This window comes from Mercenaria mercenaria, chromosome 1, assembly GCF_021730395.1.
Source record: "Mercenaria mercenaria strain notata chromosome 1, MADL_Memer_1, whole genome shotgun sequence".
Lineage (NCBI taxonomy): Eukaryota > Metazoa > Mollusca > Bivalvia > Venerida > Veneridae > Mercenaria > Mercenaria mercenaria.
This window is the reverse complement of record NC_069361.1, coordinates 29,151,153-29,175,535: the sequence shown is the minus strand read 5'-3', so window position 1 is coordinate 29,175,535 and position 24,383 is coordinate 29,151,153. Positions and strand designations below refer to the sequence as shown.

Sequence of the window (24,383 nt, the reverse complement as noted above, 5' to 3'; positions counted from 1 at the left end):
GGTACGCAAACTATAACATTTATTCTAAGTCGAAAAGGGGCCATAATTCAGTCAAAATGTTTGACAGAGTTGCCTCCTCCTTTATACAGACTGGGGTCTTGATGGTAAACAAGTATGCAAAATATGAAAGCAATATCTCAATGGACTTTGAAAGTATTTGGGGTGGTAAGCAAACTTTAACATGACAATAAGCATATTCTAAGTCGAAAAGGGGACATAATTCAGTCAAAATGCTTGATAGAGTTGCCTCCTCTTTTGTACAGACTGGGGTCATGATGGCAAACAAGTATGCAAAATATGAAAGCAATATCTCAATGGACTTTGAAAATATTTGGGGTGGTACGCAAACTTTTGTGTGACGCTAACGCTAACGCTAATGCTCACGCCGACGCCGGGGCGAGTAGGATAGCTCCCCTATTCTACGAATAGTCGAGCTTAAAATGATCTCAATTACAATTCATAACACCAACTTAATGTGTTGAACTTACAGAAGAAGAGAGAAGGGGATATTAAACAAATATTAAGTTAATGAACGTCTAGATCTTATCCTATACACTGGGACCAACTCTTTATTTAAATGCATGTGAGTTGTATTACAAATGAAATTTTGGTAGGTGGACAACTTTTTTTGGAAAAGTTATTAAGTACAATATCAAACTTTTATCTGTTAAGTGATTAAGGGAATGTACTTCTATGAATTCACAGCAGTATTCAACATATTCCAGCAAAATGGACCTGTTAAAGTGCCATTATTTTCACACACTTAAAATGCTAACAGACCCCTATTATACTTAATTTCTAAATATGGGTGTACCCCCTCCCCCTGTGGAATGCCAGCACATTTTGATTCAGGTGTTAAATTTACTTGTTCTGGCTTGTTTAATTTCTTACCAAAATCTAGCAGAAAAGATACAGGCGTGTAAGCTTTGGAACCTTCTGACAGCGGACTTGAGTTTTAAAACAGAATTTTACAAAGATATAGACATTTACCCTTTTGATAAAATGTTTCAGGAACATCTGGTACTGATCATGTGTATAAAACATTACCTTGGGCATGCTACAGCCATTAGTTACCACATTTTATGAGTATACTTCTTCAATATACAACAATCGGTACCTTTAGAACAGCATATGCGAAATTTCGAACTACAATATTGGCTATTATCCTCATAGCATTTCGGGCTTTATTTTCGAAATTTCTATGAACACTTGGGTCAGTATCCATCGACTTCTACATATGCTTATATATTTGTCAATGTGGGTTATTTTGATCTAGAATAAAAACTATTAAACATGTTCATATCATTGTTTATATAATAACTGAATAATACCAAATTATATTCATTACCAAAAGTCCATTAAATGAGGTTGACAACGCTTTGAATCGCCAAACTCTTTCTCAAAACAAAATGTACACATGTTTTGGGGCTCTCCATACTGAACAATATGTCCCATATTCAAATTGTTTAGTGCAAATGGTACAGCTTCTAAACCATGTTGAATCAGTTATAATACTTTAAACAATCAGAATGAGTAATAAGAAAATATTGACAAAAACAATGTCCATACCAAGTTTGACATTTCCTCCAGTTTGTAGCATTTTGGAATTATCACATCATTTCGTATTATCCGGATGGCAAGGGTGCTTTTGTACGTAACAAATTTAAGGCAGGAAGACCGTTACATTTTAGAGTCAAGATAAAATTATAAAAGAATATAGGTATGCTTTAAATGTCCAAATGTTGTAGTGAAACAAACAAATGGAAACACTTTTTCGAACTGTCGAACAAGTTATAGGGTGATTTATTAACAAATTGTATGTCCTAACTCAAATCTCTTAATATTCTTAGTTTAAATAGTGTTCATCTTCTGTATATCCAGGACATATCAGTTCACACAGTTCTAGGTAGATCCAGACTAGAATGTTTGGGGATTGTTATTACAGTCTCCTTTACTGTACTATCTTCACATTTTCATCTAAAACAGTTGCCGCCATTATATCATTTATATCATGAACAAGAGTGCCAGAATCTCTCAATATACGCCCGTCACAGCAAATTTCTTTACACTAGCACCTGTATTTGCATTTGTGGTTGTTTAGTAATTATTGTGATTCTTTTGTTTTTGTAAGTCCACAAAAAACTCCTTACCAGGTAGAGATACATTAAAATACATCTAAAATTTGAAAGTAACATCTATGTTGTACCACAATAAAGTGGTCTTGGTTTTTCCCTACGGTCAATTATAAAAAAGTTACAATATAAGATATTTAAAGTAACAACTAAGGAAAGTTTAAAAAAAATCCCCCCATGCATGCTGTACTACAGAAACGTGGTCTAGATTTTTCCCTACGACTAGTAATGAAAAAGTTACAATATAAGCTATTTATAGTAAAACAAAGGGAAGTAATTCTAAAGACGGGACCGTCGCATGACACTCCGTCACATGATGGTGTACAATTGTGTAAAGTTACACCAAATTCCCTCCATGCATGAAGAAGAAATGCTGCGGACAAAGTCATTCTTGTATATGACCTTTGGCCTCTAAGTGTGACCTTGACCTTAGACCTATGGACCTGGTTCTTGCGCATGACACTCCGTCTTGTGGTGGTGAACATTTTTTGCCAAGTTATATCAAAACCCCTTTATGCATGTTGAAGAAATGTTCCGGATAAAGTCATTCTTGTATATGACCTTTGGTCTCTAAGTGTGACCTTGACCTAGACCTAGGGACCTGGTTCTTGCACATGACACTCCGTCTCATGATGGTTAACAGTTGTGCCAAGTTTCATCAAAATCCCTCCACGCATGAAGAAGATATGCTCTGGACAAAGTCTGTGGAGGCCGCTCGCCCGCCCAACCGCCAGCCAGCCAGGGGCGTTCCCATAATACGTCCCGTTTTTCAAACGGGCGTATAAAAATGAATTAAGATTTTATTTTTATTATTATATAAAAAGGAATTATTTCTCATAAACTAATGAAAATACTCTTTTTATTTTTTGGTGCTTATAACTTATTATTAGGATTATTGAAAATGAACACTTCACGCATAAAATTTTAATGGATTTTATTCATTGTGTGCTTCCAAGTCATGTTAAAAATCTCACTAATATCTGATACTAAATGTACAACAATATGACTTAAATTGTTGGCCGATTTCCGTTATTATTTCGACAATGGTAGATATATTATTCCAAGACAGTCTAACATTACGTTTTCATTCTAAGTTCCCTTATCAAGAGGAAATTTAATTAAGAAAAGAATTATTATTTCAATCCCTCTATCCTCAATTTTATTCTGTTAAAGTGCAAACGACTTTTCGCTTACAATAGCAAGTGGGTTATTATGAGTATAAACAAACTACTTTCCTGAATTATCAAATTCCTTTGGCGACAATTTGATTTAATGTCGTACAAATGCTGTGTAGTTTCTTTGGAATATCCATTAATAATGCATGTTATTTCGGTCAAATACTAAAGTAGTACTGTCAGCAAGTAAAATCTCTTTCAAATGTTCCGACCCTAGGGAAACTGTTCATTTTAATGCGGTAGTAAATAAGTTATAATGAAAGACCCTTTTACGGTCAAAGCAGCTAATGCATCATAAAACACATAATCTGACAGGTCTGTAATAACTTGGCAATATCATTTTTTTATTCATAATGCCAGGACAGATACAGTATTTTAGTTCTAGCAGCAGTAAAATGTCAGTGAGAAAACTGATGCCATTTTCAAAGAAATCAATAGTATGGTTTAAAATATTAGATACCTAATAGTGTAGACCATAAACCTACTTTTGACTTAAATTAGTGTTGTTGTATTTTCTGGTACTTTTGGATCATGGAGTCAATTTAATTAATGTGCAATAGAGTTCCGCTCAAGCCGGTGCTAGGGGGCGTGAGAGGTGTTGCTTATTTCATTAACTCTCATGAACAGACTCAGTGAAACCGAGTCTGCTATTATTCTGCTTGGTTGCATTCTTTGCTTCCAAAGAATCTTTTTTTACAGATTTTATTTTAAAGGGGGCATAGGTTCAAGCCCCACTGGGACAATTTATTTTCCTTATTTTCTTTTTTTTTTCTAGTAAGTTTTTAAAAAAAAAAATTTCAAAAATGTGGACCTCCTGCATTTTTTCATAATGGGAGTCTATGGTAAAGTTACAACTTTCATACCTTTTTCGCGAATAGAAATGATTTTAATGAAACTTCTCACAGTCGTAAATTAACATATGGTCTAAAATGTGGTGAAATAAAATGTATAGGTTCCTGTGCTTATTTTTGAGATATCTGACCATGATTAAAGAGAACCGCACATTTCAAGCTAGTTTCAAGACATTATTTTTAATTATTTAACGTGTTTCAGAAGTTTTAATATATTTCAACTGTAGAGCAATGCCATTGTAATAACTTTACTCACGGTTGTCATAAATTCATAACCGTACGCCGAATGCAGGCTTTATTCTACGTTTTCCCGTGTAAAGGCGTTACGCCATCACTTCCGGTTTATCAAACGTGCAGAACTACCTTTTTGAAAAATATTTAAGTTCATGTAATGAAAGTTTCACTACAGTATCTGTTTTCAGCCCTGTAATACATGACAATGTAACATATCTAATGTTTTAATGTCATGTAAATGAATACCATATGGTAAGTAATCATTTATTCCAAATTAAACACTGAATGTAACTGTTACGTCAGTGTATAATTACGTGAAACCATTTTAAACATTATTGTGCAATTAATTTAAGATAAAAGCTGTCATGATTTAATAATACATAAGCTGAGCGGCCTCAGTGTACTGAGGACCTAAATGGTATCATTAATTAAAGGAAAAGTAATAAGCTCATGCAATTAATCTATATTTGTTAATACCTACCTCAATCAATGTCGTGTTGTTGTTTGTTCTTTTTTTCATACATATTTAGCACAACGTGTATTATCTGGCTCTAAAATTTAATGCAACAGAGTCTTTAAAAGGATATCAGAACCACCTGTTTCTACTTAATGTAGTCCTATCATACATTACAATCAGTGTAAAACTATTCGAAACTGATCGCTTTTGATTAGATAGCTGTAATTGTTACACCAACTCCACCTTATGGGTTTTAAGCAAAACATGAATTACATTTCGATATACTGATTGATAGACTTTGTTTTACCATGTATTGTAATTTTAAGTATGTAATGGAACAGAAAATATTTTTAAATATTCCTAATGAGCAACTTAAATTGTCATGATTCAATTCCCTCTAATAAAAACAATAAAATTTTTCACGTTTTTAATCGTTTGCTAACCCTCCCGTCTTCATAAATATTCGTCCTGTATAAATATTTTTCCGCCTTTAATTCTTCATTTCATGGTATTTTCGTGCTTTTCAGTGTACTATTTAAGCGTTTGCTTTGTGCAGATTTGTCAATGGAGGTTCTATATTTGACAGCAGTAGATTGAACGCATTTATTTCAGATATGTCCAAGCCCCCCCCCCCCCCCCCCCCCTTTTGAGGAAGGAATATGTATACCGGAAAATATTATTATGTTCTTTCTCCTTTCAGCAGCTGTTATTTTTTAGTAACAGTATGATTTCTAACACAACGTACTTTATAACGTTAGTTTTAAATATGAACAGTATTTTTCAGGAAAAGCATTTAACTCTTACAATCATCTCTCTGCATTAAAAAACAGATGTCTGACGTACACAGAAAACTATTCAAGACAGAAAGACGTTAACAATACAAGAAAATTATACGATTGGGTTTTTATTTTGTTGTTTGTTTTTGTAGTACATATAAGCCGCACCATGAGAAAACCAACATAGTGCATTTGCGACCAGCATGGATCCAGACCAGCCTGCGCATCCGTGCAGTTCGGTCAGGATACATGTGATTCGCTTTCAAAGCCTATTGCAATAATAGAGAAACCGTTAGCGAACAGCATGGATGCGCAAGGTGGTCTGGATCCATGCTGGTCGCAAATGCACTATGTTGGTTTTCTCATGGAGCGGCTCATAAATGTTGTTTAAAAAACCTGATATTTAGTGCGGCTTTAAAACTTACATTAGCAAGTCTCTGTTTACAGAGTTTAGTCAGTTCTGTCATGTATTCAGACGGTTGACATGTTAAGGTACTAATTTATGTAATATAGATATATTAAGAAACTGCGCTAGCACCTAAAACTTTTTCTAACATTTTGTCACCCGAATATTTCCAACAGTTTTGTGCAACTTCTTCACAATACATAAATAAAATATTGAGTTGAATGAAAAATGTATCCAATTTACAAAATATTAAGAAAATAGCCATCGTATCACACAAAAACACTTATTTTCCTTCACCCATGCTGTTGGATCAACACTGGACCAATGGATATTTTTGTAATAGATATCTAGACATATGTGCCTATAATATGACTTTAAAATGAATTGATATTGTAAAGAAATAAAATGAATATCAAGTTATTTTTATTTTTTAAACAAAATAAGCAAGGTGGGTCTGACTAGCACTAAATGACTGCAGAAAATCTAAGAATTACTATAGTATTTTAGTCTTAATTATCTTGGAATGGAACCAGCTCACATTGTAATCAATACATTGAGCATACACAATACGGTATATCATATAATGCATAACAACAACACAATGAAACGACTTTGTAAACTTTTCGGTGTAAGGATTAATCATAAATCATAATTTATCTTCATAAAATTCTTTACATGTACTTCAGAGGTGTCACAACACTTAAGGAGTGTAGCAGAGGCCTTTTAAAATACAATTTATGTGACACACATAAAATTATACTGAATATTTCATTTAAAGTAATAGTAAAGGAACATATCAAAAGGAAATAAGCACGAGAAAATATTGTAAAGTTGTACAAACACTCTGAATAAGAAAAAAGTAGTATTACTATCTCTAGAATGTTGCATGAACAAGGAACGTGCTTGTTTTGACAGATTTTACATATTACTGTTATATGCTCATGACGCCTACTTTTGATTACAGGTAGTGTTAATTCAGATGATACTAATTATGTACCTTGTTCGTAAACATTCCGTAATGACAGGTGTATAAGAATTGTTGTGTTTATCAGATTAATAAACTTTACAGAACATCTTCAACTTCGTAATCAGTGTGCATTACTCATAAGGTTGTTATATTAGATCAATAGATTAATAAGATTTATTATTGGTATCTAGAGCAGATTCAACACTTCTGGGTTATTATATGTAACGTATATCGTTGGATTCTGTTTAAAAGTGTGAAATATTTCGCGCCACAACTTTTTTGCAATGACCGACAGTGTGATAACTCCATCACACCCATAGAAAAAAAGAGTGTAAACTCTCCAGGTCGCCAAACACGACAAAATGAAAAGGTTGCAATATTTTCTGCACGGGGGGAAGTGGGGGATTTAATTGTTCTAGTATTTGTTTATACTATACTGTTTTTCGTTTGATTATGATGAATTTTACCCAGAAGTGTCATTTTTTTTTCATTTGAGTTCGCTTCACGGATAAAGTTAGTAATGTCTAGGTTGCGAGATTTTCACATTGGGTTGTATTGCATCAGACAGTAGTACATACTTTTATGTTTTCTCTTTATATCTGTTTGCTTGCAAGAAGTGTTGAGCAAAATTCTTGTGTTAGTTTGCGCTATAATGTTCTAGTATGCTATTTCATTTGTACCATGTATGAACCTAGCCAGTCCAATGCATGAATCAGTTTGATATATCAAAACATTTCTTTTAATAATAACACAGTCAATTGTATTTTTTATAATTATGAGGCAATACAAATGTGTTCTATATGTGTTAACCTAAGTATGAAAAGTATTTTTGTTGTCAACATTTTAGGGCTTCCTGGAAACATTAAATATCAAAGGATTCCATTAGGTTTGTGAAACGTTGCCAGTTTCCCAATACACTTGATGATATTTTATATTTGACATATTTTGATTTATGAGGCACTATAATCTAAATTTTATGCTGTCTGGTTTCTAAGTTATCAACATCCTACTTGAAAATGCAAAAACCTTTCGACAAAATTTGTGACAAGATCAAGATTATTGGTACGTTTATAGCCAACCAACCTTCCGCTTGCACATTCACAGGGAAATAAAAATTTTGAAATGTCTCCTACCTTTGTAAAATATTTCGTTTGTCAAGCTAGCAATTATGCTGAAGCAGCTACAAAGATAATGATCATTCAATATATAAATCAACAGACTAATATCTTTCAAAGCATATAGAATAAATCTAAGTGTAATGCATTACTGTTAGAAAAGCTATGGATCACGAATGAATTAATGCAATGCATCAGTATTTCACTAGGACGTTTGCGGTCGTGATATTCTTAAATCAAGCAATGAATTTGAAATGACGACAAATGCATTTTAATTTTTGACAATAGTAGTTGGAAAGGACATACTGATTTCAATACTTTTCTGATGGAATTCTGATTGCTGAAAAGTAACTTCATTATAAAAAAAAATGCGGGCATTTTCTATATGTTGTATTGCAACGCAGTCATGTAAAAATCACCAAGATTTGAATTCTTCTAAATTCCTTCAAGTGACTACTATTTTAGCGATGTTGCTATGTAAATGCACACGTTCATGAATAATGAATAAAGAATGGTATAAGGTAGTAACAGGGAACCATTACGTGTAAAATAAGTTAATGTGCAGCTGTGTAATATGCATCGACAAGTGTTGTGAAGGTAAAAAGTGGACATTATTCTCATTTGAAGACAAAATAAAAACATTCAGAGAAATTCTTATAGTGACTTGCAAAATAATTTGGCCCCAAAATGTTATGCAGGCAGACGGGATTTACGGGTATGCTATCACTGCTATGTAACAGAAATCCGTTTACGAAGGAAAAATGTTTATGTAACTTGATGAGACAACAAAGTACAATGATTAATCAATATGCAATTAATTATAGATTTGTCTAAGACTAAAAAATAACGGTAGCAATTGTTGCATTCTATATTGTATGATCATCCTAGATGAACTAGGATCAAACGTACACAGAAAATGTTTAAAATAAAAGAAATAATGAAATAATAAAAGTAAATTTCTCCTAAAAATGAATCTAGGAGATCTTCGTGCAGACAAAGGGACGCCGCTAAATTGTAAATCTATACATTTGTAACTGAAATTTTATTTCTTTTTATTTCTCTACAAAAATGCAGAATCGAAATTCCCTACATAACTATTAATTCATTATGATGTCATTGCATCCTTTTTTCCTTCTCAGAATCATAAAACTTTGATGTTTTATATATACATTATTAAGATTATATATATGTATATATTCTAATAATATTATATTAATAATTATATATATATATATATATAAAATAATATTTTATTTATAATATATATGAATATATATATATATATGATATTTAACTCATATGCTATAGAAAGAGAATAATCTATCGCGTGCAGAACATTATACAAAAATGTATATTATGTACACAGTCTTGAGTGCACGATAATATTAATTTATTTACAGCGTTTTCCGGTCGTGAAATTTCTTCTATCAACAACCTAAATCAAATACACAAATGACATGCTGGAAAGGTAGAAACACAGAACATATTCAGAATATGTCATGATTCAATCAGAATGTTAAATTCAATTTATTTAACTTTTAACATTACCACTGCATTGTATAAATAACAATAAGAAGGTCTTGATAAATCACCAATTCATGATAATACTTTTTGTTTATTAATTTTGATGAACAACAACCATGCAAGTTGTTTTGCATGTTTATGAATGTTTTCTAGCTTGTCCACCTGTTTAGTGACAAGTGAATATTTTATGTTTAGCCTTTGATTAGGTGACAGAAAGTATTTCTCCTACAAGTAGAGTCAAACATTTTCTTCTGATAGAAGCCAGATAAGCTATTACCTTATCTTCCTCAGAAGTGGTTACTTCTGACATAATGGCGTACGAAACTCTGACTAATTGAAGGTTGATCTAAAGATTGTGCCCGCAACTTTACTTATATGTTATTGCTAGTTTGTTGTTTGTTTTTTTTTTCATTTTTTACGTAACAGAAACTGTTCTTACACAACAATAAGCAAATAAGCCTTATAAGAACCGGTTATGGGTTTGCAACTACACAGTGAAAGAATTGCTTAAACTTTTAAAGACATTGTGTTCATGTCTTTTGAACTGAAATATCTCGAAAACTGAATTCTCCAATTAAAAAGTGTTTATATACAAGAACTGAAGATTGGTGAGCTATCAAAAGCTTATTTGACTTCCATGAAATGATACATATATATAAGAAACAAATTTCTGCAGAGGTTACTTTAATCATTCACAATACCCCTGGCTACTCCAATTTTAATGTTTTAAGCAGAGGTATAAAATAACATATAGAACTGACTCATTTATCAAAATATGTAAAGTATAAAATGGCTTTAAATGTTACCTTGTGTTAATGATAATCATATAAGATATTCAGTGACACCTTTGTGAATTGAGAAAATCTCTAAAGTACTGACAAAATATATTGTTCATGTTTTATGAAATATAAAATCCTAGGGATATCTAACACATAAACGTATATCTGGTTTCAATGACAACAGTTTTATTCGACAATTAATAAATATTTTTGTTCTGTGTACTAGTTTCGCTGCGATCAGCAGTATTAAGGTTATATTAAGAAATAATGGTGAAAGAAGTCCGGATCCATGGTTCCAGGTTGGAACTATATGACCTTCAGTATGCCAGACAGAGGGATTCATAAAATGAAAAAAAAGTATTACAACAGAGCTTGTTTATACATGTATGTAAATAAACAGAAATTATGCAAGGTTAAGTGATCCAAAGTTACCACTTGAAAACCACTCAGCTGCAATAGATCAATTAAACTTTCTTTACTGTACTGTATTGCTTTTCCCATACTTTTGTTGTTCATTCATACGGTTTGTTTGTTTGTTTAGGGATTAACACCGTATTTCAACAGTATTTCAGTCATGTAACGGCGGGCAGTTAACATAACCAGTGTTCCTGGATTCTGTACAAGTACAAACCTGTTCTCCGCAAGTAACTGCTAACTTCCCCACATGAATCAGGGGTGGAAGACTAATGATTTCAGACACAATGTTGTTTATCAAATAGACACGGAGAACATCCGCCCCGCCCGAGGATCGAACTCAAGGCCCCGTGATCCGTAGACCAACGCTCTACCTACTGAGCTAATCGGGCACAAACGTTACGAATTAAAAGAAAATTTATGAGATTTCAGAACTGTTCAAACACAAACTATATATTTCAGAAATACATAGTACTGTTTATAAATGTGCCTGGCTGTAAACACATGCATTTGACTGTCCAAATTACCACCTAGCTATTCGCATATAAAGTTGACTGTTCATATAATTATGCAGAAGTCTGCTCCAAGGGGGACATCTGACTTAACAAATTTATAAATCTGCAAGGCTATGCATACACGCATAGGACTGAACACACATACACAATGATCACAATATTCACGCGTGTATCAGAGGGTAATTTTTAATAATGGAGTGTTCACACAATTCATACATTTGACTTTTCCGATATGAAAACAAATTCTACATGGCAACCACATTCTGATGCCGTATAAAGTACATTGAACTTTACTGTCTACAAGTATTAAAATCTCGTATCTATAATCTACACCCATATATCTTCAAGTAATTCAATCAACTTCGCCAACACACTCATTCATATGTGACAAACATGAAAACAGTCCAGTATAATGTCAATCAAGTCTCTAATTTACAAGTAACTTTATTACCTTTGACCGGATAATTAGGTATAAAAAACAAATATACATAATTTCCAGACAGAGCAAGGGTTACAATACGGACAAATATATTCTAGCTTCAAAAATGTTGAAATAAACAGCTAGTCTTTTAACAGGACCATGTAAAATCTATTTTAATATCACGAACATTACAAAAGAAATAAAGGAAAATATACTTGTTGGACTAAACATCAGAAATGCCTAAACTAACTATCCAACCTATGCTATGCACGTATGCAGTAACAAAAACGATGAAATAGTTCCAGTACCGGTAAATATTCACTTCGAAAGTTGAATAATAACAAGTTTTTATCATTTTTATTAATTGTTTCATCATAATCTTAGTTATACTGTTCTAATTTTCCCCCAGTCGTTTTTAATTATGCAACATAAGCAGTTTAAATTGTTATGTTTCGATTCCTTCTAACAAATACAATACTAAAAGAAAACCTACCTATGACAGAAAATAAACAATTTTAAAGGTTAATTTATCCAGAAGTAGTTATTAAATAGCGTAACACTTCTGATGGCGATGATCCCTACCAAATATATTACTAGCAGCGTTATATTACACACAGTTATTTCTTTCATGTTGTATTAATTTTGTGATTTGTTTTAAATATTCAAAAATATGACTCACAAAGAAAACGATAAAATAAAGAATTGTAGGTTTTTCTTTTGTTGTTCGTTTTTATAGTACAGATATGTAAAACTAACACGAGCAAGTATCTGTTGAAGAAGTAAGGTCAGATCTGTCATGTATTCAGACAGATGACATGTTAAGGTTCTAATTTATGTAACATATACATATTAACAAACATACTATTAGCACCTAAAACATAGAAATTAATATCAGGTCATTTTTACTTGTTAAACAAAATAAGCAAGCACTAAATGAAGAGAACATCTTTTAAATTAGCATTTCAGTCTTAATTATCTTGAACTTGAACCAGCTCAGAGTGTTTTTCGGCATTCCGTCAATATATTGAGCAAACACAAACCAATACCTTCAATATCTTATTAATGTATAACAACAACACAATGTAACGACTTTGTGAACTTCCCACTGTAAGCAATATTCATAAATCATAATTTTTCTTCGTAAAATTCTTTACATGTACTGTAGAGGTATCACAACACTTCAGGAGTGTAGCAGAGGCTTTTTGAAATACAAATTTATATGACACACATATCTTCAACTTCGTAAATAGTGTGTGCGACTCGTTAGGTTGTAAGATCAATAGATTCATAAACTTTGTTATGTGATTTTGTGATTTCTTAATACTGATCACAGCAAAACTAGTATATAAAGCAAAATTATTTGTTTATTGTCGAATTAGCCTGTTGTTACTGAAAGCAGAATATACTTTTATGGATTAGACCTCCCTCAGGATTTTATATTTCATAAAACATGAACAATATATTTTGTCAGCACTTTAGAGATTTCCTCAAATCACAAAGGTGTCATTCAATGTCGTATATGGTGATCATTAACACCTGGTAACATATAAAGCCATTTTATACTTGACATATTTTGATAAATGAGCCACTTATTTCTGTTATTTTTTTTCTTCTGCTTAAAACATTTAAATTTGAGTAGCCGAGGGGTATGTTTGATGATTTAAATTACCTCTGCTGTAATTTGTTTCCATATAGAGTCAATGTACCATTTCAAGGAAATTATAAAAATTGTTTAGTAGCTCACCAATCTTCAGTTTTTGAATGTTAACACTTTTCATTCGAGAATTAAGTTTTCGAGATATTTCTGTTCAAAAGACATGAACACAATGTCTTTAAAAGTTTAAACAATTCTATCATTGTCTAGTTACAAACCCATTACCGGTCAATCGAAGGCTTAGTGGGCGTGGGCAGTGTTGCATTTTCCATTACTGCTCATGAACAGACTCAATCAAACCTAGTCTGCAATTTTCACTGTTTGAATTTGATTTTATTATTTGTGTATAAGTACAGTATTGTTACGTATGAATGAAAAATAACTAGCAGTGACATTAAAGTTGCGGGCACAATCTTTAGAGCCATCTTCAATCAAGCAGAGGTTTTTTTTACGCCTTTACGTCAGAAAATAACCAGTTCTGAGAGAGATTCGGTAATAGCTTATCTGGCCTCTATCAGAAAAATATGTTCGACTCTTCTTGTAGGAGTCTTCTCTAAAGTGCAGATAATGTTTTATGAAATATAAAATCGCAAGAGAGGTCTAAGAATAAGAGAATATTCTGCTTTCAGTAACAACAGACTAATTCGACAATTAACAAACAGTTTTGCTTTATGGACTAGTTTTGCTCTGATCAGTATTAAGAAAGTGATATTCCAGAATTAATTGTTAAAGAAGTTCCCGATCCATTGTTCCTATGTGGAACTAAATGACCTTCAGTATGTCAGACAGATGGGGGTGTGGTGAGGGGTCCTGAAATGAAACAATATGACAACAGGGCTTGTTTATGCATGTATATAGCTGAAATTATGCAAAGCTAAGCAGTTGCAAACCATTCAGCTGCAATAGACCAATTAAATTTTCTGTACTGTAGTGTTTTGCTTTCCCTATGATGTTGATGTTCATTAATAAAGTATGCAACGATAGTTATGAATCAAAATCAAGTTTATGTGATTTCAGAACTGTTCAAGCACAAACTATATAGTATATATTTAAGAAATATATTGTACTATTCACAATTGCACCTGACTGTTGACACATGTATTTGACTGTTCACATTACCACCTTGCTGTTCACATATGCATCTAATTGTTCCAAAGTGCTCTTGACTGTTAACAAATGTATAAAACTGGAAGACTGTATGCATACCCGTTTAAGACAGACCACACTTACGCAATTTTGTTTATACAAGGATCACAGTATTCACGTACCTATCAGATGGTAATTTTAACTAATGGATTGTTAACACAATTCATACATTTGACCTTGATATGAAAACAAATGTTTACATGCAGAAGATACACAGGTTGTTGTTTTCTACAAGGCACCCATATTCCGATGCCGTACAAAGTACATTGCACTTTGCTGTCTACAAATGTTAATATATCTCAGATCGTCACCCATATATCTTCCAATAATTTAATCAACTTCACCAACCTACTCATTCATATGTGACAAACATGAAAACAGTCCAGTATAATGTCAATCAAGTCTCTAATTTACAAATAACTTTATTTCCTTTGACCGGATAATTAGTAATAAAGAACAAATGTACATAATTTCCAGACAGAGCAAGGCTTAAAGTACGAAAAGCTAGTCTTTTAACATCGTCAAAACTGAAAACAGTACCATGTAAAATCTATTCTGATATCACGAAAATTACAAAAGAAATAAAGGAATATATAAGAAAAGCCTAAATAAACTATCCAACATATGATATGCAGTAACAAAAACGATGAAATAGTTTCAGTACCGGTAAATATTCACTTCGAAAGTTGAATAATAACAAGATTTTATCATTCTTATTAACTGTTTCATCATAATGATAGCTATACTGTTCTAATTTCTCCCATTCGTTTTTAATTATGCAACATATTACATACTATTAGAATGTTTCCCTATCAGTCAATATCAAAACTGAAATATATCACATATGTTATTTCAATGTAAAATGCTCGTAATATTATTGCAATATCTTAAATCAAAGGTACACTACGTGAACATATTACAAAAACATATCACCTGAGAAAACAAACACCAGACCTTGGTCTTTATTTTCCTTACTCCATGATACTTTCACTTTGAATCGAAGTCCAGACAAAAGCTCTGTGTGTTCCTTGACTCATTTTCAGGTGCATAAGATCTCAACATGAAAAGCAAGAGGAAAAACAATTCAAATTACGCACCAACCCATAAAGAGGTCCACTCCGTAATGTGAACACAACAACAGGTAAGGTCAGTGACTCTCACAGGTGGAAGGTGAATTGTGCTCACTATAAGGACTTTGATATGAATGCTTCAAATGCTCCAAAAACACAGACTCCAACGTATTTATGAACATTTTCATACGTAAACGGAATATCCTTTGGAAGAAATTATTTCATTCTTGTAACACTTCAGGTCAATTTCAAAGCAAAATCACCAACATTACACGCAAGAAAAACACGCACACGTACTATCGTAAAAATCAAACGATAAAATAAAAAAAAGGTAATTATTATGCAATTTGTACTCGTCTGATAACCTATAAAAGTTGAATTGTTGAGTTTATTGTTGCCAAGAAACAGTTAACTAAATGATTGTAAAACCTTCAACCTCCTAACTTTCCAGTATTCTAAAATTATTGAAATATGCAGTATAAATGTTCTTTTGTAGTATCCTTTTGTATAACAAGAATGACATTTGTAAGCAAATATCTTTGAATTGGTCTGTATTCACAACACATTATAGAAGATCTGTTCAAAGATTTCCTGAAATACACAAATAATCTTCATACATATTTAAATTTCTGGAAGTTTAAGAGACTACGTTTGACAGAAATAAAGTTTCAGTGCAGGCCTCTTTTTTAAGAAATCCAATGCAGATTTTTTACTTGAATGCAGGACAAAAAACTAAAGGCTCGATCGGTTTGCTTTTTTCTAAATAGAATTGGTGAAAGCAATTTGTCTAAAGATCCTAGCAGAATATATTCTGCATAAAACATCATTCTAGCAAATGTCAGTGTTATCTATTCCATTACATCAATTGCATGTTAAAAACAATCGACATTCCTTTTTATTTATACATATAAAATGATATATTTGAATATCTTAGACTGGATCTTAATGCAATATAATATAACCATTGCTGAGAAAATACAATAATCTTCATATTAATGAGTTCGATAAACCTTTAATTAAAGTCATTTCTGTAAATGTTGTTCAACTTCACGTACTTTTAGCGCTTTGTCCTTGTCAGTTTGATGGACCTTATGGGATAACAATTTAAAATATTTCATTAAAACCAAAACCGGATCTGAAAAAGCAAAGAAACATGACATGCTGAATGCATTCTACGTATAATGATTGAATATGGTTCTTTAAAAATATTATTCAAGAAACAAGAAAAATTGCGCTCACTTTCTCGAAGTAACTTGTGCATCCCTCTCACATCTAATCAACCTTTCAGCTTGTCACTGATACATCACAATATAAAAATACACATTGTATATCTATCATCTTACTTACCCTACCCCCTATAAATATGGTTGTTCAGTGAATTTGTCACCAAATGAAAATAATTAATCTCTTTTTAGCATATATATTTTTATATATTTCTTGAAAAAGCAGTGAATTTTCTACTGCAATTTTTGTTTGAAGAAGGATAAGAGGCAATTTTCTCCTTTGATTTTGACATGACCGATCATACAAACAGTTATTAATTTCAATTGGACATAAGTCTTTTTAATTTCAGAAATAAAACTTTTCTCTACATGCACACAGAATAGTTAAAATGTTTCCTTTTTCATTGTTCAAAGTACAAGGTTAGCGAAGTGTAAGTGTGATTCCACAAATTGTTCTTTAAAAATATCATTTTAACAGTAAGAAAATCGTGATGTTGTGAATATTACACTACATAATAAACAGTTATTGTTGTCCCCTTTGATAGAAATAATTTCTAAATGCTTGATTTTTTTCTTTGTATTTGTGCAGCTGGCAAGCATCGTTGCATGCAATGTTATTATCTGATAAATGGACAGAAAGAAAAAAACATTAACCTAGTTAGCTACAACAGCCAGACATTACGACTGTAACTCGAGTCTTATTGTCACAATATTTTAATAACCTGCAAATTAAACGAGCTCACTTTTTGCCAACGTGATATTTAGTACCATTGTAGGAGGCAGAATTCATTAACCGAGAAGATCATCTGATGCAGTAAATATAATCTGTTTTCAGAATCCTACATATGTGTGCGGCATAAAGCTTACAAAGTCTGTTAAGATAATGGAATTTATAATAATGTAAGATTTATTTCTTCATTTCGATACTAATATTTACTGGATTTAGGGAAGCAGTTATCTGCATTATCGTTTAATGCCGAATTATTTTCAGAATATAAGTTTTATAGCGGTTTAAATCTCACATCAAAAGTGTCCATTTTTATGCTTGCTTTTCTGTACACATTCTCCAAATATTCTAATCTCTAAAGTGAGAAAAAACACACGTGCTCAAACGGAGAATTATATACTAATATGAAATAAGACACTGCCTCAATCGGGAGTCAATCCGACTTCAACTCATCCCATAAGATTTGAAAAGAACTGTCTAATGACAGCATCGATTCCATATCATTTTAAAGGTAGATTTGGAAATAAAAACAACATTGCCCATATTTGTACTGACGTGCAAGACGTTGCGGTTCGGCCAAGTTATGTGGACGCTTATTAGGCGCAAGGAAAAAGCGTATTCTTCCAAAAAATCTAAAGTCAGACGCTCTGTGCATGTGCCGGAAGGACACATTTTTAATTCGATAGTATATATCTCATTCTGTATATCGCATGTTACCGTAGAGGGATCGAAATTCGGTAGGATTGATTCCCTATAAAGAAAAAGTCCAATCACAGCAAATTAATTGATTTATTTTCATAGTGTTACTACACTTACAAAGAATTTAAGGATATTAAGGCTAATAACATTGTGTCAAGGGTATTGTAATTGATGATCATTAGATTAAGAAGTATGTCTATTTGGGAATAAAGCTGAATTGATCAATGAATATGTGCGAAATAAATGAATTAGTACGGTATAGTTACTTTTTTTAGCAGCAGCAACAGGTACAAAAGTAAATACTGTATTGGAACAGCTAGAATGTCTGACATTTGCAAGATTTCATACTCCATTTACAATATTTTGTGTATAAATGAAGCACTGAAACAAGAGACTGAATATAAATTCCAAGAACGTGCTAAAATACAAGAATTTTAGTTGTGGCAAATTTCTTATTAAAATAACCATTATCTTCTTGTGCATCAGATACTTTAGACGCAGTGTTTAACCTTTAGCATGCTAGATAAATTGTTGTCTGCTGGAAATGTCGTCTGCTAAAATTGTAAAGTTCATTCAATTTGCTCCAAAATTGGAAGAAATATTGTCAGAGTAGCAAACAGCTTGGAACCTGATCAGACCCCGATTTAATCGGCGTCTGATCTGCTTCCAGGCTGTTTGCAAAGGCTGTTAAATTCGCCTGCAGCAGGCTAAGGTTTAAACAATCTTACATTTTAGTAAACAGCACAACTTCTAAAGTTTTTCTACCATTAAAGTTCAGTCGTAAACAGTTTTTGTATTATCAAGCATTTATTATCAGATATATAATAAAGTAGTTTTATTTTGGTTGGGTTTAATCTAGCCTTAAATCGGTTAATATACTTACTCAGAAAAAAGAAGATTCAAACGTATTTGTTTTCTTTATTTAGTAGAATATCTTAAATGAACTTCAATGATATGATAAATGACACATCCAACACCACTGTGTTTTATAAAAAGATATACACTGAAGAAGAAATTATTTAACGACTTTGTTATAAACCTACGAATTTTGTGTCCGAAATGTAGCTTATGCTTCACTAATGAATACAACTTCTGTATTCAACTCCCATCAGATACGGAAAATTAAACAATGGTGAGACTATCTGCTTTATCTGGGACGTCAAACATGACGTCAAAAATGAAGTAATGATGGCGTCTCAACTGACAAAGTGTCAGAAATGTCAGCGTTTCAAACGAGTTTTCAGACTTTTGTTTAAAATGATAGTTTTGGGCTGATACAACACTAGAAGTAGGTATATGTATATAATATAAGAGTTATTAAAACAGTACCTTGATCTGCAAAGAAGCATTCTGTCCTTGAGGGTTTTGCCAGACCGAATTACACTCTGCGCAAGCGCTTCGAGAGATCCGGGCCTGGCAAATCCTCTCCAGCCGAATACAACGATGCAGATCAAGGTACCGTTATAATAATCCTATGTGATGGTGCTTTCTTGTCACAATGGCAAACTTAGTGCTATTAAAGCCCGAGGGCTTTTAGCTCGAGAGCCTTACTGAAACTAGCATGGACAGAAGACAGATGACGTTTATAGCATGTACAATTTCATCGTTTTCCATTCCTCCACAAGTTTAAAAGTAACTTAAAGTATTAATCGTGTAGCGTTTTTCATCCACAATGCAATCAGTATTTGAAACTTCATCTCGGAAGTACCTTTAAAGCATATATTATGATGTATGTGTAAGGCGTTTGTGGCGACTATCCAGAGCCTGTGTTTCTTTTTGTGGAGGAGTTCACAATAGGACGGGTTTAAATCATTTTGGAGATGCCGCCAGCTACTCTAACATTTACCACAATAATACGTTGTAATATAAATAATATTGTAACAGTACTTTCCACACTACCAATCTTCAATAGTGAAAACAAACCTAAGTTCCGCATCTGCCAATAATTGTTTAAAGAAAATCTTTTCTAAAACTATTACATTGTAATATTTGATGGCCGTCGAAGTTTTTTCTCTTTCTATTAATACGATTGTTTTCCAGTGATACAATTAAAAAAAGCAACTTTCCGTGTTTTAAACATTTTTTCTGACTTAAAAGCATGTGCAGTATTGCATTATTGCCCGGCCCTGATGGGCCGTATTGCACGGCCCATCAGGGCCGGGCATATAGAGGTAGTTTAAGAATGTGCCATGGGTTCGGTTTTGACAATTTTTTCCCTTCGAGTCATATTTTCTGTTAAAATTTCGTTTGGCACTCGGAAAGTGAATATTCTAACGTGTAATCGCAACAATAATGGAATTGATATTATTTGATACTGTTCCTTCAGGTTAATATTTTGCAATATTTGTAGAATTTGTATTATATTGAATCGGATTTGATCATTTTCAGCCTTTCAAGTTATACGCGCACAGCTATTCGCGCATGCGCAGTGAAAACTATGTCATTCTTGCTGTACATGTCAGTGTGACGCCTTTTTTTATTAAAATATTTTGAAGTGGATTTTGTCAAGAACATGGGAAGTTACCAACAATTTTGTTTTTGGCAACATCGCATTTTGAGTGCCAATTCACATGCGTTGATCTAAATTGTAGAATAAACCAAACTCCTAGCGAGTCACCCCAAGTGATGACCTACTTACACTATCAAAAGGAAACATAAATGAATAGCATGCTTTAGAAGACTTTTTGCTTAGTTACGCATTTTAATAGGTTTATAGAGGTGAGTTGCAGTTAAAGTAACATTTTTAATGCGTATAAATGTGAAGTTTTTGAAGACGGAATAGTGTAAACAATAGACCACGTGACGTTTCGCGCGAATTTACTACACATACATGTACATATGCTACTTTTGGCAGGTGGCGCTGTGTAAGGTTTTTCCAATTATCAAACGAAGCTATTTATAAATATATCCCAATGTCCTGCAGTTACTGAAACATTAGGCATTTTAATTTATTAATTTGAGACCGCCTCTGTGTCAGAGAGAATTTGTACATACAGTGATACTCCTAGTAATAAGAGGCGCGAGGCAGTACTTTAAAGAGATAGATAGTCGAACTGATCCGACGTACATCGATAGTTTGTTTTATATAATTGTGACGGTCAAACTGAGGCTGCAAAGCCAAATATCAGAAATTAAAAAAGCAGCCACTCAGCGACAGTAAGCTTGTCTAAAGAGATAGATAAATTAACAGGTCTAGGATTTCATATGTTCTGTAAAATTATAGACTGAAAAATCTTTGAATTCATGGATTGTCCATATATGTACTGTATATCCCCAATTCCTGTATCTTCGTGCCTTCTTGTATCTTCGTGCCCTCGTCATTTTTCACGCGCCGCTAGTTCACGCGAGATTTTTGACGTCACCAAAGTATGTAAACAAACCAAGCACATGGTATTTTGTAAACAAAGAAGAAAAAATGCGTACAAAACAGGTATTTTGCTTTTACTCCACAGTTTTTACATGTCTGTCATAAGAAAATGTGTACCTGTTTCCAAAGAAACCAAAAACAATCCAAATGTTTGTAAAATATTCACAATTTTTATTTCCAAAACTTTTGACAGCTGCATTATCAGCGTCCTTGCCAACTGTTGTGACCTAAATTTCACCGGAAGTGTAAAAATTTCCCAGAGCTAGAAACATTTTATAGTGCAGTTAATAATATCAGTTCCACCAAATTCTGGTGTAGGAAATAAAATTACTGAAGTCTTGACTTTTGCTTTATTCTTTATTTATAATGAAATGAAGATGTCTAAAATTAAAATTTAAGGTTAAATTTTCAAACAAGACTTTTCTGCATCAGTATACCCAGTAGAGTTTTTATCTTTTTTTGTAGGTTCTACCTCAGAAAAGGCCTAAGAGACCATATAGATCTAGTTACTCTAAGGAATCACTTTTAGCAGCATATTCTGCTGTAAAAAATGGGCTTGCAGTTAAGGCAGCATCTAGACAATTTGGGGTGCCTGCTCAAACACTAAGAGACCGTGTCAAAGGGTACATTGACCCCATAAATTGTAACCCAGGTCCTGACACAATGCTTTCCAAGGAGGAGGAACTAACCATTGTTGAGCATGTAGAAACCATGTCACAGCTCGGATATGGCTATTCCAATGTTCAGTTGCAAGATCTTGCTGGAGAACTTGCACACAGTTTAGGAAGGAGAACATCATCCAAAGCTTTAAGTAACTGTTGGTTGTATGGTTTCCTTAATCGCTGGAACAGCCGCCTCACTTCTCTTAATCCAAGAAGTTTAGAAAGTTGCTGTGCTAAAGGTGTAACCCCTGAAGTTGTTAGTAACTACTATGGTAACCTTCATGAAATACTGGTGAAGTACAATCTTGAAGATAAGCCTATACATATCTACAACCTTGATGAAACTGGACTCCAGCCTAACCATAAACCTCCAAATATTATTGCACCTCTTCATTCAAAGCCACAGGCTGTCACGTCTCCGCGCTCTACAACTGTAACCCTCATTGGATGTGCTAATGCTATTGGAAATAGTTTGCCTCCATTTTTTGTCTTTAAGGGTAAAAGGTGGAACTTAGATCTCATGCAAGGAGCGAGTGCTGGTGCCAGAGGTGTACTTTCAGAGTCAGGATGGGCTAACGCCAAAATATTCAAGTTGTACCTTGAGGAGCACTTCTTACCCTTGACACGTTCATACTCCAACATGTCGCAGCCAATTCTGTTATTGTATGATGGACACTCATCACATGTCTCAACATCTCTCATTGATTGGGCCAAAACTCAGAACATAATCTTGTTTGTATTACGACCACATTCTAGTCACCTGTTACAGCCTCTAGATGTTGGCATTTATGGTCCTTTAAAGACATTCTATCACTCAGAGTGTAGTCTGTACATGAAGAACAACATGGGTCAGGTGATTACTAAATACCAGATATGTGAGCTGGCTTGTAGAGCTTACTTGAAGGCCATGACTCCTAGTAACATTCAAACAGCCTTCCGTAAAACTGGAATCCACCCATTTTGTGAGAAGGTAATATCTCAGGATAAGTTGTATCCTGCAGAGGCTTTCCGAGATGAAACGCCTGTAAAGAAAGTCCAGGCTATGAAGGCAGGCAAGGAGGAAGTCCAAAAGTTCTTGGAATGGAAAGCTGAAAAGAAAGAAAAGAAGGTTGTTACAGACACCACTTCTTCAATTGATTGTACAAATCCAGTAAAAAAGAGGCCACTTCCAGGGGGTCAAGCAATCACTGAGGAATTATTTGAAAATAAGCTCAAGGATTACATTGAGGAAACTGCTCAGAAAACAAAGAAAGTAAATACATGTACCAAGGCAGGTAAACACTCGCAGAAAAAGAAAACTGACAAACCTTCATCCCCACTGCCCTCAACAAGTGGAATTCAGCAACATAAAAATCCTCCGGTTATTGCCCAAGTTGATGATTTCGATGATGACAGTGATGATGATGATGATGATGATGAGGTATGCTGTGTGTGTAAACGTCAGTCTCCTGAGGAATTGAAGCACTGTCCATATTTGGTCATTGTGAAATGGGCCCAGTGTGACAACACCAGCTGCAGTCATTGGGTGCATCTGAAATTTTGCACGGATATATCAGTTGTTAGGAGACATAGCAAATTTCTATGCCCCCACTGCCTTGAAGAATAGTTATATTATATGCCAAAACTGTAAATATGTTCATGATTATGTTCTCAGGTTACTTTTAACATTTTAACTGTTTCATTATAAATTTACAGATATTTTTTTGAAAAAGGAGAGAAAAGGCTATAGTGAAAGTGATATTATCCTATGTGCATTCACTGCTAAAATTAATACAAGTGTGTATTGAAAAGATAAAGTGATTTCTTATAAAACATGACATACCTTGAATCTGCTGTGTTTCTTACTATATGGAATTGACTTTTGTAACTGCTCTGTAGAAAATCACTTATTATTGTATGAATTACATAAGCGACATGAATAACTCAAGCGGCACGATGATATAGGAAAATGGTGGCCTGGAATTAGGTCATACACATGCTGGAAACTCCTTGATATTTCTCCACGAATGTTTATGATATGCAAACAGAAAATATTGCATGATAAAGGTAAGTGATTTATCTTCAATATC

At 33.3% G+C, this 24,383-nt stretch overlaps 1 protein-coding gene across 1 annotated transcript in view; it reads left to right on the top strand.

The window, feature by feature from the left end:
- The window catches only part of LOC123523838 (uncharacterized), a 77,537-nt gene extending 53,617 nt beyond the window's left edge, over positions 1–23,920 (top strand). The window contains exon 2 of the mRNA XM_053538141.1: positions 22,118–23,920. Within this exon, the coding sequence (XP_053394116.1) occupies positions 22,118–23,920 (1,803 nt within the window). The remainder of the gene's footprint in view (positions 1–22,117) is intronic.
- Positions 23,921–24,383: the final 463 nt, after the last annotated feature.